The sequence below is a fragment of the Coloeus monedula genome, assembly GCF_965178545.1.
Source record: "Coloeus monedula genome assembly, chromosome: 3".
Classification (NCBI taxonomy): Eukaryota; Metazoa; Chordata; class Aves; order Passeriformes; family Corvidae; genus Coloeus; species Coloeus monedula.
The window spans coordinates 27,057,716-27,075,715 of record NC_138783.1 but is presented as its reverse complement, the minus strand read 5'-3'; the positions used below and the strand labels follow the sequence as shown (position 1 = coordinate 27,075,715).

General features: G+C 40.9%; 1 protein-coding gene across 1 annotated transcript in view; it reads right to left on the bottom strand.

The window, feature by feature from the left end:
* Positions 1–17,289, bottom strand: part of DCBLD2 (discoidin, CUB and LCCL domain containing 2) — a 42,211-nt gene extending 24,922 nt beyond the window's left edge. The window contains exons 1-2 of the mRNA XM_082277705.1: positions 17,158–17,289; positions 189–416 (exon numbers count right to left, since the gene is read on the bottom strand). Of these exons, the coding sequence (XP_082133831.1) occupies positions 189–416; positions 17,158–17,284 (355 nt within the window). The 5' untranslated portion in view covers positions 17,285–17,289. The remainder of the gene's footprint in view (positions 1–188; positions 417–17,157) is intronic.
* Positions 17,290–18,000: the final 711 nt, after the last annotated feature.

Genomic DNA, 18,000 nt, shown 5'->3' with positions numbered 1-18,000 from the left:
AATGTCAGAGAAAAAACCCCTACATTGCAGTAGAGCTTCCTTTGAGAATCTCAAGAATGAAAGATTATTACAGGATCTGTGTTGCGTTTAGCACACAGTTGTTGTCAAAAAGTAAGAAAAGTACCAACAGTACACCCGAGTTCTATACAAGACAACAGTTCTCAAATAGTGATAATTAAAGCTCCTACCTATCTCTGTCCTGTTGGGGCCAATGCCATTATGAACTCTTAGGTAACTGGAATGACAGGAATCTGAGTCATCAATATCAAAATCACCAAACTTGAGCTGAACTCGCTGCCCAGGCTTCACACGGATTTCCCATTCACAAACGGTGCTGTTGGGAGAGGTCCGGGGGTAGTTTATGGAGGCCAGGGTCCCACTCTCAGGGCCCAGCACAGTGTGTCCACACCCATCACCTAGGAAAGAAGAAAAAGAAATCAGCTCCCATGTTCATCTTCAAAGCCTCACGTGACACCACACCAACCATGGTGCAAGAAAACAGGCAAATGACACAGCAATGGTGAGAAAAAACCATCTAACTAATGTTTTTTGCTTAGCTTATCATCAGAGAGGGCTGCTACAGCTTCCTCAGTGAGATGGAAATTTAACCATAATGGCTTAAAAAATGGCATGGACAGTACAGGAAGTGTCCCTGCTACTTTATATTCCCTCAACACCACAATACAAAAGGAAACAGATGCTGAAAAGGACAGAGAAACCTGACAGTAAAACAAGAGTACATTGGTTTTACTGCATAACTGTACTGACAACATAATGAAAAAGAAGTAGAAAGCCAATGGACAGCAAATAAAATGCAGCAACTTAAATACAGCTCTGACATTACCAAACTGCTAATATGTTGTTTCCTGCTGTACCACTATTTAAATGCTGCAATTCACATACTCGATTTTTTGGAATTTGCACAACAAATGAAATCATAACTCCAGCCTGGAGCCCTCTACCTAACATTTGAGTATTAATTTTAAACAGCTGTAACAGTACTAAAACCAATTTGTTTAACAAATAGAAAACAAGGCCACAAATTGTATATTGTCAATATAAAATTATAAAGAGCAAACGGATAAATTCAATTACTCAACATCTAGACATGTTTCTCCCCCAGTATGCAGCACAAAAAGTGTAAGAATTTCTGTGCTGGTTTAGAAGGGTGAATGTTCTCAGAGTAACGTTCACAATGGTCACCATGATTTGTATTGACACAAGTTTGTTTTGACAGCTAAAAGTGTTTCATATTATACAACAATATGTGTAGTTTCTCTACTAAATACGAAAAGGTAAGCCAAGCTGTAGGTACAAAAATTGTACACATATTGATGAATTTTAAGTACATTTCAAAATTCTTAAATGTATTACATATTAGACTGAGTGGATAAGTAAGTCTAATGCACTGAAGTGATGTGGAACAAAACCCCTGTGATTAATTTAACCAGGTCTGATTAATCTGTTGGCAAACACACCTAATTTCTGCTAACAAAAACTAGTCTCCTTGTAATTTGAGCACATTGAAGGATAGCTGCATGTTATAAAAGCTAAAGTGCTGTTGGTATACACAGAATCATAAACAGATGCAGATGTAAACTGCAGCTTTTTATCTTGCTAGCAGTCTTGAATGAAAATGATACATCTTCGGAAAAGTTAACTGCAGTATCTGCTTAGTAAGATCAAAACTTTTATTTCTAAAGCTGTTGTTCAGCCATGTTTTTATTACTGTGATTTGCTTTAAAACACTTTGCTCTATCCCATGGCAAATATTATTTCCTTTTGGGGGATAGCTGATAAAATTACTCTTGTAAGTTAGGGTTTTTCTAACATGAAACACCATTGTCCAACGTTACAAAGAGGTTAACTTAAACCACATGCTTTATGTATCATTGTAATCCTGGTTTCTTTCAAAAGGCATGTTATAAACCTAAGAAAAGTGAAAGTTTTATCATGCAGAACCTGTATGGCCTTGGTTTATTAGCCACTAAGCATTCAAATGTCAGATTCCTGATTAGTCTTAACATGTTACACTTAACAATAAAAGATTCCTTTTCTAGTAAAATGGTTTTTCACAAGCAAGTACTCACACACACTACAAAATGCATGGAATTTATTATATTAACAACAACAAAAACAACAAATATATTCATGGTGAATATATTTGGGGTTAGAATTTTAAAACTCTTTATATTGCAGACATAAAAATAATTATCAACACAAGCAGCAGTCAGTTTTAAAGTTATGTCCTAAACAAAAGCAACGAGCCATTAACCAATTCTGTGTTTTTCCTATTCCATGGTAAACAACTGCTTATTAACTCATAGACTGAAAATACTCTGCAGATACACTGACACAGTGGCCTTTTGAACATGAAATCATAGTAGCTTTCACCTGTGTGGGCAGATACACTGTTCTGACTGCATTTTAAGGAAAATAAAAATGCTTGCATGAACTACAATGCTCAGAAGTTAATTATTTCTCATTTCTATAGGGCTGTTATTGCAATGCAGTAACCACACAAATACTATTTCTTAAAACCAGGAATACCAATAATGCACATGATTCTGTATCTTTGATTCTTCCCCACATTCTTCCATCTCAAGTCTATACTGCTGGAAATCAAAGGAGAGCTTGGGTCTCCTCTTTGACCCAAAATGTAAATTTCTCCAGTTAAAAGTAGAAAAGATCATTCCCAACATTCATTTAAACACTTCTCTCCACTAGATTGCTGTTTAGCTGTCTCAAGCATCAAACAATACCTGCACTGTGCTTGCATGATGAACAAACACGGCACAGCTTTCTGATGGGAGAAGCAAAAGAACTCCAAAACAACTAAACACATTCAGGTGATAAAACACAAATAAAATATTTTAAGTTTTTAAAAAACATTGCTCTTTTTCTTTTAAAGACACATCACTAAAAATGACAACATTACCCCCTGTAGTTTGGAACAATGTCTTGTTTCCCATGGCTAGAGAAAAAACCTTTCTAATTTTCCTCACACAGTTTAACAGAAATGCCAGTCTCAAACCTCCCGTTTATTATAGGCTTTCTTAAAAACTTGAGAGGAAAAGTACTCCTCTACTCTTATTAAAGAACCTGCTGTCAAATCATACTAGAAAGGTAGGGAAAGGAAAAAACAGTTGTGCTGAACTGCAGCATCTTACTATAAAGTCAATTTTTAAAAGTAGCTCATTCTGAATGGACATATTAGATCTTTTTATTGTATTTCACTTAGGTTAGTGATAACAGAAATGCCAGACAGTTCATGCCTGAAGAATTTGAAGGTTACCATGGCATGTACAGTCTGCTAAGGGCAGCAGCATCACTCATGAGCTGTTTGGAAAATTTTCAAAATCACAATTCCAGTGAAACTCGCAGAACAACGAAACCATGTTCTGTTGTATTGGTACTATAAAAGGGCAGTTCTTGAGCCTCTCCATGAAACGTGGTGCTTCATCATTTCTGCCATGCTTATTTAAACACCAGTGATGAACTCCAGAGACACGTACACACATCCAGCATTAGGGGAGCAATCTGCAATACTTGGCCATTTCTCCAAGAAAAAGTACAATTCTTTGCACTACAGCAGCACGTATAGGACAGCAGTCATTTCATTCATTTGGAGGTCATTAAGTGCCACAGAATCTTTTGCTTCTGTTAATCTGTGCATGTGAGAGCAGAATATTTGAGAACACACTGAAGAGAGACATCAATTCCCTAATTAATTATTCCTGAATGGGCTAACAACCTCTGTTGTCAGTACACGGCTGAACAAGCCTCCTGCTCTCTTTCAGACTTCTCTGTCACACCACAGACCCCCTGCACCTGCAGGATAGATAAAGCCCTTTGTTGAAGCACCAGATCTCTTGTGTGCACACATCACACCTGACACTTAAAAGGCCTGCAGATGTGTATCCAATTTCACATGTCCTGGGGACCAAGTTCACAGCAAAGAGGAAAAGCTCAGCTCTTCACCAAAACTTGTGTTAGAAACACAGGCACCTCTTAATCAGCTGGCAGAAGAAGGCAGACTGCTGTCATCAGGAGAATGATCCATCTCTGGATGCACCTGCAGGCACCTCTGAATGCAGTCTGGATGAAGCCTCCTGACAGATCCCATATGACCCCCAGGCCATGGGACATTGATGTCTGATGCAATCATGCAGATGATTGAAAATGATTTCTTAAAGCCAAGTTCTTTACATCAACAAAACAGAGGACTCAGACCAACACAAACATACCAAATCCACAGGATTTTGATAATTGAAGAAAATGTGGAATTTAATAAAATGAAAGAACACTGAACATGCAGGAGTGGGTCCTAAGTAGTCTATTAATACCCACAAAAAGAAAGATTTATAGTTGTGGAAGTCAATTAATCAGAACTTTCCCCCCACTAAGAACAGTTGCTGTTAGTGACTGCTAACCTTGTTCTCATTATCAAAACATGTTAAAAAATAATTTTTTAAACCAGTGAATACTTTCCCATTCCTTACTTGGAGAAGAGTGAGTATGATAAAGACATTAGACAGTTCAATATTATAACCTATAAAGCATATCAAAACACCCATCTCAGTCTCAACACATGGCACTGCCTTTTGAACGGGATCAATTTAACCAGTGGATTTCCTGAGAAGACTTTACATACATTTTATATAAGCTATGATTTTCTGTATGTTTGTGACTAAATATTGGATGTAATTAAAACTGTTTTAACTAAGCAAAGTTAGAATCAAATCTAGTAGAGTTATGTAAGCAAAAAGGGTGTTTTAAAGCATTTATTTTAACTTTAAATACACAACTCTTTCTGATTCAATGCTGCTGATTCAACGCACTACTATAATTTCTCCTCTTCTGTTCAGCCCCTGTGCTCTGCATTTCCCTGCTTTTTATCAGCATACCACTAAAAGATACTACATCTGCTTTTTGCTTTTTTCAGTATGGGCATGAAAGTTTACACAAAGAACAAAAGAGTTCCATGAATAAGAAACAGAGGAATTAAGACCACAGAGACATCACATTCTAAATAGCTTTTTCAAGTGTTTTTAAATGCCCTTATTTGTGTCCTCCAAACTCACTGCTGTTTCCACCGAATTCCACAGAGTGATGTTCTTCAGGAAGGAATCCGTTCCTCTGTCAGAATTAATTTTCTTAACAAGCCAACAAGCACACAGTCCACTTTGATCTTTATGCCATTTATTTGCCTCAGTAACACACTGGTTTGGGCATTTCATCCCACTACAGACGTTTCACAACATAAAATACACCACACTGCCACAAGTGAGGTCACAGGTCAATAAACACTTGAAGGCACTTTAAATTAGCACAGCCACACACAAAAGCAAGCCTTGTCTGCCTCTCCCTTTTGGCCACATGTTCTCACACCCTTCCTGGTACTGGAGGCAAACACTTATGCAGCCACATGGCCAACCAGAGCAGGGATTTGGCATAAAAACAGCCGCTAGGTTTAACCTAGAGCAACCCCCTAACTTATTTGAGTATGCACATGCAGCAGCACCTTCCTCAACAGAGGGATAAGACAGTGTGAGAGAAGGGAAACACCAGCAACTGCTTATTTCACCAGCACTGCCAACCTGTGCTTGCATTTTAAACAACCTTGAATGCCAACCAGAGAGGCAGAAACCATCCCAATCCTGGGAAGAGCAGTCACACAAGAGTAGTGCACTGGCTTGAGGAACCAAGCTGGCTACAGAGAGTGCCTGACCCACTGCCACCACACAGTGCTGGGTTTCACCAACCCACCTTTCTGAGGCAGCTCTTGGTGCCACTGCCAGTGGCAGGGCAAGGAATGGAGGGCAGGTGGGATTATGGCTGCCTCAGCTTGGATTGATTTACCTGCTGTGGGGCACCCTTAGACAGTTAATGAAATTATGGGTTGAGGTTTAACAAAGACAGGAACAGGACAAGAGCACAGTAAGCATTTGCTTTTCAAGATGTTGGCAGCTCAGTGGGGTGACAGGAGAGGGTGAGAGGAGACAGAGGCTGATTCTTGTTCTTACAGCAAAAGTACAAAATTTAATATGCCATTACAACAAAATTTTACTGTTTTCATTTACAACACTGGTCACATGCTGGGCTAGTGATAATTAGCACTTTATTATTTTTATCTGTACATGCAGGTTTACAATCGTATCTCTGGAACTCCAGTCTTAGCTTTCAGCCCCTGAATTTTACACAAAAGAGTAACACTTAGGAATTCTAAATTGAGCATCCAAAATATGATAACATTTTAAAATAAATTATCTAAAATTATTAAGTTGCTAGAGCAGGTAAGATGTGTTCCTCTGCTGCCATGTACTAACTGGACTGACTACTTCAAAAGAACAGAAGAAAGATCAGCTGTGAAAGACTGCTGCAAAGCTTTTACTTACTGATGTCAGGGAAACTATATGAATCCTCAGGAACAGTTATGACTTGCTTATATAGTATGCTGGCAAAAGGAGCCTATGAAGACAGGCTAGGCATGGTGAAAAGTGATTTACACAAGGACTCTGTGCTTCATAATGCAGAAGCCCTTCTGATCTGCTGCCCAGGCTGACTCACAGTGACAGCTCATGTTGTATGTCTTTGTTTGGCTCGCACATGCAGCTTGCCCACTTCCCAAGACACAGCATTTACTTTGCAATCTGCACCAACACTTTCTTAAAAATAAACACTGTTGTGCTTCAGTGCTTTAAGCGCTACACAGCAGAAACACAGATGATGAATAAATGAAAAATAACACAGAGATGGTCATGCAAAACACTACAAGAATAAGCAATAGTCACGGTCAGAATGAGCTTCAAACCTCCTGAAAAGTTCTTCAAACTCTTCACCACACCAGGACCCCATGAAATTTCACAAGCCTCGCATATGTCAACTAAGAGGCAAAAAGTTCTCCAATCGTACCAATAATTCACACACTAAATTAACACTACACTCAACATTTTCTCCCTTCCATTTCCAGTTCATACATGAGACTGCACACCCTAAACTGCAGATCCATGGTGGCAGCACCATGGATCTTGCCTTTCATGAGCAGCTGTCCCTTCCCTGCCCCATCCACTGCCAGTGCTCACTGTACCCCTGCTGGGCTGCACCACAGTTCTGTGCCCAGGTTCCCATCCCAGCTGCCTTCTGCTGGGTGAGGGATGGGTATGGCCCACCAGCCACAGGAGTCTGAACAATGCAGAGGATGCATGGTAGGGACAGGGAGGAGGCAGCAGCTGTCACAGGTAAGAATAATTTTTAGTACCATGGAATCGACAGAAGCTGGCAGGGAGGAAGCTCATGGTTTGGGTACCTGAAAAAAAAAAGCCAAACCAAGTGTGGATGCTTTCAAAAAGAAAACCTCAAAACACACTTGTCATTATTTGCACCCCACAGCTGCACCAAGAAGAGACTTTAAGCATATTTCTAACCCTCTTGAAAGTCTGTCATCCAGCTGATGAAACAGTCCCACTCTACATCTCTGCACCAGCAGTTCCTTCTCCCAGTGTAGGTGGCATACACCATCATCCTGACTTCTAACAATCATTTTCTAATCTAATTTCAAAATTACCACGGAGACTGCTTGGAGTTTCCCCATTTTGAATAACTTGGCTTCATTCTAGCATCATAAAGTTTAATACACAATCTGTTCTAAAAGGCATTTCATGCCTAATTTTGCCATGTAGATATTCCCTTAAAACAAAGATATTTTCACACTTTTGACCCTCTATAAAAACAATCAATAAAATAAATATTATGTATTACTGAATAACAATATTATTAACTAGGAAGATGACAGTAAATTTAAACGTTTGACCCATTTTTTAAGTGCTAAATTTATCACTAAAAGTACAGCAAGAGCATGTAGGAAGTCAGTGTGTGAAGCTTCAGTAAAAACTATCTGTGAACTTCAAGCTTGCCCATGACCTTTGCTGTATCTTCTTTGTAGTAGGAAGAAAATGTTTTGTGTAAGAGGACTGGAGAACTTGAAAACATCACTTAAAAAATGAAGATATAAAGTAATGCAAATGCTTTATTTGAAATTTTCAAATATACTTAGGAAAAAGACAAAAACTGATCATCACTAGACTGTGTACACAAGTGTTCAAAAGCATTCAATTTAATGCATTCCTCTTTCTACCCTTGTGATAATGAGATGTACCTTGACACCTGTAGACAATTGCATAAAAATAGAATTTAACAGATAATGTGGTTTAGGGCCTCTTGGTTTATCACAAAACTCACAGATTTGCAAAAGAAAAATTTAGTACTTAAGGCTTCTTTCCACCACACTGAACAAGGCAAGACATCTTTCTCCATATCTTAACCATTCTGGAGCAAAGTTAAAATAACCAGAAGTGATCTTTAACTGGCCACAGTCCTGCTAAAGATGCAGCGGCTGCCAGCTAAGAAACCCTGTGTGGAACCTGCAGGCCAACATTCATGCACAACACACTCAGCATACAGGCTGCATCTCTGTAGTGAACAACCCTTTCAGAGGCAAAAGCTCTGAACTCTGAGGAGTAACCAAGCAAAATTGCACCACCATAATTCATCTTTCCACTCAAGACATTGAGGATCTTTCACCGGCCTCATTCTTGTGGGGCTTCTCTCCAGAAAAAAACCCCATGTTTACATGCAAGTAGCTATACAAGTGGCTTGTCTTGCCATTTTACATTTTACACACCCCATTTTTGCATTTTTAATTTTATATTGGGGTGAAACTAAAGAGAACTGTGGCACAACCAGTTCAGTGTTATCCTTCAACATCCAAAGCTGCAACTGGGCACTGAAAGAGCTACTACTTCTACTTCAAGAATTTGCAGTTAAGAGGTCATGATAAACAGTCTGATATGACTGACAGCATCACTCTGGGAAGCTTTTACACCATCATCCATTTTAGAAACCATGACAGAAGAATCATCTGCTCTCAACCATTTTCAGAAGCATGCCAAGCTTTTAAAGTTCCCTTTTCCACCATTAACAGTATCCATCAAGGATGTATCAAATTATTACCTCTGACAGCACTTCAATTAAAGAACTAAGAAAATCAGAGGGGTTTTTTTTTAAGAAATGGTTCTATCAGAAAAGCCATTGTAGGGAAAAAAATTTGAAAAGAGCATCCATGTGACCTCATGCACAATCCATCAAATTCCAGCAAGACTGACAATCCAAAGATGAGCTGCTGGCAAGGATTGTCATTCTGATGGATAATATTCCAATCCTAGATAACAAAACTTCTTCCTTGAGCTAAAAGTAAATTTGGAAAACTTCAAAAATCTAGGAGGAAGATTTAGAGGGAGGATTAACAAGGGAAGATATAAAGTGGGAAGGGAAGTGTTTAATAAAGTACATAGATGATCTGACCATTGATTTTATTTTCACTTTTCAGTACATAAATGATGTGTGATCTCTGCAATAAGGTTAATAAGGTGGTATCCTGTGATTAGCTGAATTAAGCTTTCACATCATGAAGAATGTTAAAATGTAGTACACTGACTTAAAACTTTTACCGAACAATGAAAAAATGTTAACAAAGATACCTACACAGAACAACAACAACAAAAAAATCTTAAAATAGCTGTTTGGTTTTTTCCTTAATACTACAATTTACAAAACCACTGTAATACAGTCTTGCCAATGAAAGACAAACTCTGGCATAAAGAAAATGCCAGAGAAATATTTCCTAAAAAAAAAAAAAAAAAAAAAAAAAGAAACAAACAAACAAAAAAAAGAAACATAGAAAAATTAGACAAATAAAAAACTTCCAGAGGTTTGAACCTGTTTGATCTTAATTCGTAAGTAATTTTAAAGAATGATGGATTCATAGAGTACTGAAGACCAGAAGGGCCTTTTTAAGTATGATTTCTTGTACACCTCGACTACTTAGAGTTGGCTAGTCACTATTCTAACTAAGGGAAATTCAGGATGTTGCATTAAATTTCTTTCCAGAAAGCTTTCAGACTTGACGAAAGGCATCTCGAGAAAGAGACTTTAAAACTATTTCTAAAGCTAGCATGCTTTAAACACTCGGAGAAGGAAACAAATAAACAAAATACAGAAACCACCCCCCACCCCATCTAAGACATTCTTAAAAACACACCCACTGGTACTGCCAAAAATGACACAAGTGAGTTCACAAACTTGGTTCAGCTTCCACACCAACATTTACTAATGCGATAGCAATGTATGCTGCTATCGCAGCCGTGGTGCAGAACTGGGACCTCCTAGCTGTGACACCACTCAAAAACAAGAGGCATGCGATTTCTACTAACAGGACAAAAGTTAGTATTTTCAGTAATATACTGAGAACAGAGTCAAGTAACTGTAGGAAAGTAACATCAGGAGTCAAGTAACTGTAGGAAGACAGTGCTTACCTGAGTCACAATGCACAAGACATTGTACAGAGACCTCTAGTACAGAGACCAGTGAAGAGGCCAAAACATCCTCCTCACATCAGCAAACATTAAAAGCAAGCACGGCTGACATGTACATAGTCAGTCCCCATTTATACATACTCTGCTTCCAGGACTCCTTTTGCTTCAAAAGAATGTACTTTTTTAGAAGCAATTGCCAATAGCTGCTAAGAATACTTGCACTTCTAATGGTTCATGGACTTGTATTTCATATTGCTACTGCAAGCGTATTCCCACTGTGTTGTAGCTAGAGAGGTCAATTCAAATCACAGTCTCACTGAAAACTTGCAACAAAATATTTAGAAGTATGAGTTGCCACTTACTGCAAAGATAAACACTTACATGCTTGATTTTTCAGGATGCAACTAAACTCACCAAAATCAAGAAGATAACTAATCTCTGAGCTTCAGTATCCACCAGCTGAGTTGGTCTAAATCTTGCAGACTGCTAACTCACTGAAAATTATTTTTATTTTGGTATTTGCAGAGAAAAAAAAGAATATAACCAAACAGAAGTGACAACTGCAAACACAGAGATTTTGTAAGAAATGCCAACAGGAAGCATCCAAATGCCATAAGCAGTACCAAATGACTGTGCTACAGTTCCACAATCCAACTAATTGAAATACTGAGATAGCTAAACAAGTATTAACTATCTGCTTTAATTTCATTTTTAAAGAGTTCAGCAACCATAAATATATGTTATCCTCTTGCAACTCTTCACCAAGGGAAACTAAGTGGTCATGCAGGGAAGCACCAGAAATTACACGCCTGAAAAGAAAGCATCAGTTAAATGCTTCTTACCCATGCCAGGGCTGGTGTTTTTGTGGGGGGTGGAGGGGGTGTTTCAGGCACTAGACAAAAAATTCCTTAACCAGAAGCCATTTTCAAAATCAGTGTTATTCTGTGGTCCAAATGTCAAGTCACTATCAGATTTTCAAGTATAATTTTTGTTTCAAATAACATAAAAATGTTCAGTTATAAAGCAACAAGCTCAAACAGAATATGAATAACACAGCTCAAGCTGTTTGCCTCCAGTAATGGATGGCAAAGGACATAGCTTAGCAAAATCTGGTGTTTCAGTCTTGCTGCATTAATGAACAAGCTGCACAGATAACGACCTACCACTCTGTATAAAAAAACCCCCAGCACTGAAAATTTTATAGATCCTATCTTAGTGCAGGTTACCACATGGGCTTCTACATTAATGCTACTCCTGCTCCCTCTCCACCTCCCCTAACTTCAGTTTAGTAACAAATCCACACTCTATGCTTGGATCATGGTTTCAACTACACTATTTTAAATAGAAGTACCACGGATATTCCATGTTATTTTAGAGAAATTAATCTAAAAGCAACTCTTATCAGAAAATGCAAGAGGAGAAGGAAATTCTTTGACTACAAAACAAATTCCAGATAATCCTAAGTGCTTTCCCCAAAGCACAGGGTGCAGTTATAAAAGTGGGGGTGACAAGCAATGTTTTTTTAAAAAAAACTTTCAAAATATGGATAAAATTGCCAATATAGAAACATTTTGCAATACACTGAGCAGCAATTCCAACAAGGATTGCATTTGAACTGATGACTATCTGAGCTATGAAAGCTGATGCATTCAAGGCAGCCTTTAACCAGCTGATGACTGAAACTACACAGAGCAGCAGTGATCACATTAAAATCCTAATGCATCATTTCTCACAGCATAGAGCAAGTTGGCAGAACTGCAGAAAAAGGAGATGGATTATTTTTCTCTTACATGAATAACATAAGAAAACATTCCTGAAAGTCTTGAAAGCTGAACATCTCCATTCAGTAGCAGGACAATAATTTTCCTAAAGACTGCACTTACATGCTGGAAGGTCACTGGCTTGAGATGCACACAGTAATAGCATACAAGCTTCTGAAAGAACATTTACATTGCCTTTTTAACACTAGCTCAGATGCTTGATTTTTATAGCCACACAGACACAGACATACATATATAAAACCAATATGCATTGTACTGCTTAAATACAAAATGCAGTACATTCTTATGAGAGCTCCAAAGAGTATTTACACAAAAAGGTGATTCCTGCATTCTTTACAGGAATGGACTAGGCTAGCACAACCTCAAAAGGCTCCCAAATGAGCTGGACTAAACCAAGCCAGTACTGCAAGGCAACCTCCCAGGAAGGATGTTCTGCAGAACACATGGATGTACCTTTTGCCCACCAGATCCACATACCCGCTTCAAATAAGGCTCATTAAATAGAGGAGGAGAAATAATGTTACTGAGGTTCTGGTTTTCAAAAGCAAAGAATATTCACTCTTTTTAGGTCTATACTTCCAATACCAGCTCACCTCCCTTCAGGAACAGCACTCCTCCTCGAAATTCTTTATGGCATTGTTCTCCTCTCTAAATCTATCTTCAAGGTGCAATACTGGGAAGTTAAAAAGAGCATCAGAAAACCTAAATAAGCCTACCCTAACTTTAAGCCCTGGTCTTGAAAAATTCTTCCATACTTCTCAACACAGGGATGGAAAGGGATTTGCCTCAGCAATCCTGCCTAAATGGTACCAATCCCTGAATCCTCAAGCTGCACAATTGCATCTTCAAAACACTCTGAACTCTTAAGTAAAACTGTCCCATTAAAAAAGCAAAACAGTTCATTAGAGCATTGCCCTCCTCATCATAAAACACTTAATCTGATGTTAATTTGAGGGACAATAAATCCCTCATGCAAAGATCTGAGGGTCTTTTAAATCAAAATAATTCCTTGTGGTTTTGGCTGTGACTCCCTCCCAGAAGAGCCCAGCCAAGGAGGAGGAATACAAAAGGCAGTGAGACACCACCCAATCTAATTTAACAAGAATAGCAAACAGCACTGTGTGCAAGGCAGCACATAGCAATTGCTCATGTGACAGATGGCTCTGTGGTAGTGCTTTGTATTCACGTGCACAGAGCTCTCTGCAGCAGGAAAAGACACACCTGCAATGGGCTACCCTGGCAGCTGGAACCCTTGTCAGTCCCCTGTTCCAGAAGGAAATCATTTCTTCCAGGACCCTGAGGGATAAGCTGCAGTCTCTTCCACAGATGATGGATATGTAGCTAGAGCCATCTTCTCTTTGCCTGATTCATTCTCCCCAAACTTCGGCTGATGGATCAGCACATGCCCTATTCTGGACTGGCCACAGCCAGAGCCACCACTGTCTACTGCCCTGCAGGAGGGACCAGCAGAGGTGACACCAGGAGCGCTGCGGAGAGGAGAGCACACCGAGGAACTGAAGAGAAGCAGGGAACACACAAATGATCCACAAATACTGCGGGGCTGAGTCCCAAAACACAAGGCCACAGAAAACCATTTCACGAGGCTCAATGTGCACAGAGCCATTAGTTCTTTCACTTGACTCTTCAGATGATGGCAACTCAGTACAAGACATTCAGAAGTTAATTTTCTCTGCTACACCAGGGCAAACATTTGTCAACTACAGTGGTGAATCACTTTTTTGCACTTTCTTCAATGAGGTTTGAGCATATAACAACATCCTCATGAGCCGCTATTTCTTTAGAACAAAATGTGGGAATCACATTCAAAAACAAGCATCCAGCAATAATTTTTTAAAATAGAAGACTGCAAACAAATCTGTTTCAAGTCACTGAGGAATCAGCTTCAGAATAAAAGGTTACTTTTAACTTTGAGCACTTTTTTCCAGTTTTACAGGTACATTGGTATCCACTAGGAATCCCAACAGATGGCTACCAAACTACATGTGTGATAACAAAGTTCTTGCTCTACAGACCCTACAAGCTTCATTATTTCAGAATTACAGACACATTATTCAACTTCTGCTTGGATGAAAGCTAAGCAACCATTGCTCCTGTAGCTGTGTTTTTCTAAATTAAAAAAAAAAAAAGAGGTTAAACTTAGCTAATGAACAGACCATACCAAATTTATGTTAACACTTAAACATCTGCTAAGAGCACTGTTTCTCAAAATGCAATCCACAAAGAGCAGGAAGCTTACATGGTGCTGGCTTGCTTTCATTCACACCTGCTTAATTACATGAAAACCAAAAAAATACGTATTTTTCAAATATCACTTTTGCAATCACTACAGAACTGTTTCAAAAATCACAAGAGCTGACTTGCGCAGCCATCAGCCGGACCAAGGCACAAGATTATGAAATGCAGCACAGGGCACTTCTGAAGGTGTTTGAGCCAAAAAAAAAATGCTCATAATTTTCCAAGACAGCAACACACTCAAGTTCAAGCCCTTGAGCGAGGAATTCTGAACTACATAAACAGAATGATTTGAAATATGACAGACTGAAAAAGATCCCACTTGATTCCTACAAGATAATACAGTGGGCAACTAAGTGAAAGACGTATTCACCACTGAAATACCTGCAATTTTCACTTCTCAGTTTGCTGCTGTCTGGAAGGAGAGGATAACAACATCTGACCCAATATTAAAAATAAGCTTCACACTGACCAAAATAATGCTCTTTTTAAATCAGTTCGTACCAGGAAGGTGCTCTAAAGAAAAGCATGTGAGAAATGAAAACACTATCTTCAGAAAAAGATTTAAACAACATGTTGTATGTGAGCCTTAGAGCTCCTGAATGAACAGCAGAAAAGAAAATGAACAATTGCTTACTGAGAGAGGACCAGCCTCTCTAACATAATGAATGAGGCTAGGTTCCTACTCACTGTACTTTTATAAAAGAGCTTAAAAGCAACCTTAATTGTGGAATTCCCAAGTCTTGGCTGTCATTGTCAATAAAGATCTTCTCTTAAAAGCCTGTTCACATATTTAATGCCCTAATTGAGTAATAGCTTTGTGCTGACCATTCAAGAGCAGCTTCATTTCTGTATGGGACTACTCACCAAATTAGAATTATGCTAGCATTTAGAGATACAGGATATGGGCTCCCCAACCTTCTCTGGAGTAAGATAAATGAAAATATTTTGGCAAGGAAACAGTCCCTCACTAGCAGAACTCTTCTTAGAAGCTCTAGCAGTTTCTCATACTGAAACATTGTATTCAACAACACCGGAGTCTCTCACTTTAAAAGAAGCTCTCCTTTTTGTTGGCAAATAAAATGAAGCTTGTCAGTAAAGAGGTTCCCCTCTTGCTCAAAAGTGAGACTTCTGAGCAAACTTTAAGCATTAACTAGAGAAACATTGCAAATTGAAACGCGGTTTAGGATCTCTTCAGCAGTTTCCCGAAGTACAGAAAGACAAAGTTTCACTCATTCCTAAAAGCCTGCTGTCCTTGCAGCGCCACTTCTTGTTGCATGGTCCCGCCCCCTCTAACACATCCCTGACTACTCAGAGAGCCAATTCGACTCAGTCATCTGGAAGTAAATTATGACTCTTCTCTACCCTCCCCAGTTACTTCAGTTCTCTCCTAGAATAACAAACTCAGTCTGCTCACCAAAAGGTCGGTCAAGTGTCGGGTCAGCACAAGCGTGATGCTCCTACAGCATGAACTAACACCTTGCTGCTACCTGCCTCACCCAGCAGCAACCTTCCAAAGACTAAATGTTAAAATAGCCCAATTTCCTCTCAAACGCAAATGGGCCTTCTCCTCCTCCAGTATAAACTACAATAAAACAAAACCAGGTGTGTCAAATGCTTATTAGTAATAGTTTTGTGTGCGTATAGGAACATACTTAAATGAAATTAGCTGGAAATACTAGGAAAAGATATGTCCACACAACTAGCTTGGTCTATGGACACATTGCTGAACTTTTTCCATTCAATTAATTAATTTTAATTATTTAAATATTTAATTTATATGCAACAACAGTAGCGTGCATATAGTTCATGTTCCCTTTGTGTATTTAAATATAGCATTTCTGAAATTCAACAGTATTTCCATCTCTGAGATGGAAAAAAAGAGAAAGTTACATGACAACTTAGAACAGTTTCTGAGGAGATCAGTTTCTGAAACGATGCAAACCCAGTGCAAGAAGCAAATGGCATTGAAAACCACAAAATTAATCTTCTCAATCCCTTCCCAATCCCAGAAGTGAGTTTCAAGATGCTGTCAAAACACTCCCACCACTTTGTCCCAAGAGCATGATCAAAGTGACAGTCACAGTGGCATCCTCTGATCTTCTGCCATGAAGTGACCAAGCTGTGCCTCGTAATTTTCACAGTGCTAAAACTTGATCACTAATTCCACCCGAGAAGAAATCTCGTCGATCTCTCTAAACAAGAAAACCCAAACAACCCAAAAATCCAACAACGCCTACTCAGTCTGTCACACGTTCAGAACTCTCACCCCTATATACACTTCTGCATAGTCGGGCGAGCGTAAGTTTATTTTCACAATTAGCAGAATCTCCCCTTTATCCGCCTCCTGGCTCACAGCCTACAAGAGGGGGTCACCCGCAGATGGGGCAAACCAAACCCCACGCCCGCCCTGCCCTGCCCCTGTGCCCCGAGCTGCCTCCACAGCCCCGGCTCCCTGCCAAGCCCCGGTCGCGCCCCTGCCGGGAGAAGCCCTCCCGCCGCCGCCGCCTCCCCGGGGAGTGCGGGAGCGGGGAGGAAAAAAAGGCTGCTGTTTAGTTTTGTTCGTTCTTTTTTCTTCAAAACGGGGCTCTTCTCTCGCTCTTTGTTGGCCAGCAAGAGGGCAGGTTCGACGTGTGGGGCCACATTCCGAGGGGCTCCCCCTCCCAGCAGCAGAGCCCCGGAGGGTTGGTTTCCCACCCGCGGCCGCCGGGGCTACAGGGCTCGCCCGCCGCCGCCGCTCCCGCACCCACCTTTCTGCGCCTCGGTGCCCCGCAACAGCAGCAGCAGCAGCAGCAGGAGGAGGAGGAAGAGGCTGGGGCGGAGCAGCGAGGCCGCCCGCCGGGTCCCCGCGGGGAGCGGCCGCCCCGGACTCACCATGCCCCGCGGCGTGGCCAGCGCGCCCGGCGGTCCCAGGGCATCGCGGGCAGCGGGGCGGCCGCGCCGGGCCGCGTCTGAGCCCTGCGCGCCCGCCAGCCCGCCCGTCCCCCGCGGCCGCCCAACCGCTTCCGGGGGCGCGGCGGGGCCGCCCCGCTTCCTGCCGCCCCCTCCGCCGCGGACGGCCGGCCCCCGGCGCCGCCGAGCCCCGGGCAGCGGCAGCGGCTCTGGCGCGGCCCCGCCGAGCGTGGGGCCCCGTGCGCTCCCCGCCCCGAGCCGCGCCCTCCCGGGCGGCCTGCGCGGGGCTCACGGCCCCAAACCGAGTCCTCAGTAGACAGCCCCTGAGTTCCCGCTCTATTTCGCCTCCGTCCTCCTCTGCGAGCTGGCTAGGAATATTTCAGGGGGTTTTGTCTCTTTTTTTTCCCCGAAGTAAGAGATTGAGGCAAAATTTCTGGGAAAAACCCAAACAAAAGTCCTTGGAAACACGAGTATTAATGTTGTTAATAGAAGAGGATAATCTGGTGTCATAGAGCACCACACACAATGTGAATGCAGCTCTAGATGTGGGAGGGCTTGGCTATGGGGTCTCAAGCCATTGCAGCTTTAGTCCCTGTCCTCAGCTTTTGAGCACGCACAGTGTGTGATCAGAGAGCTTGCCCTAAAGGCTGAAGTCACCCTTGAGAAATAAATACTTGGGCGGAGGGGGGGGGGAAAGGTAA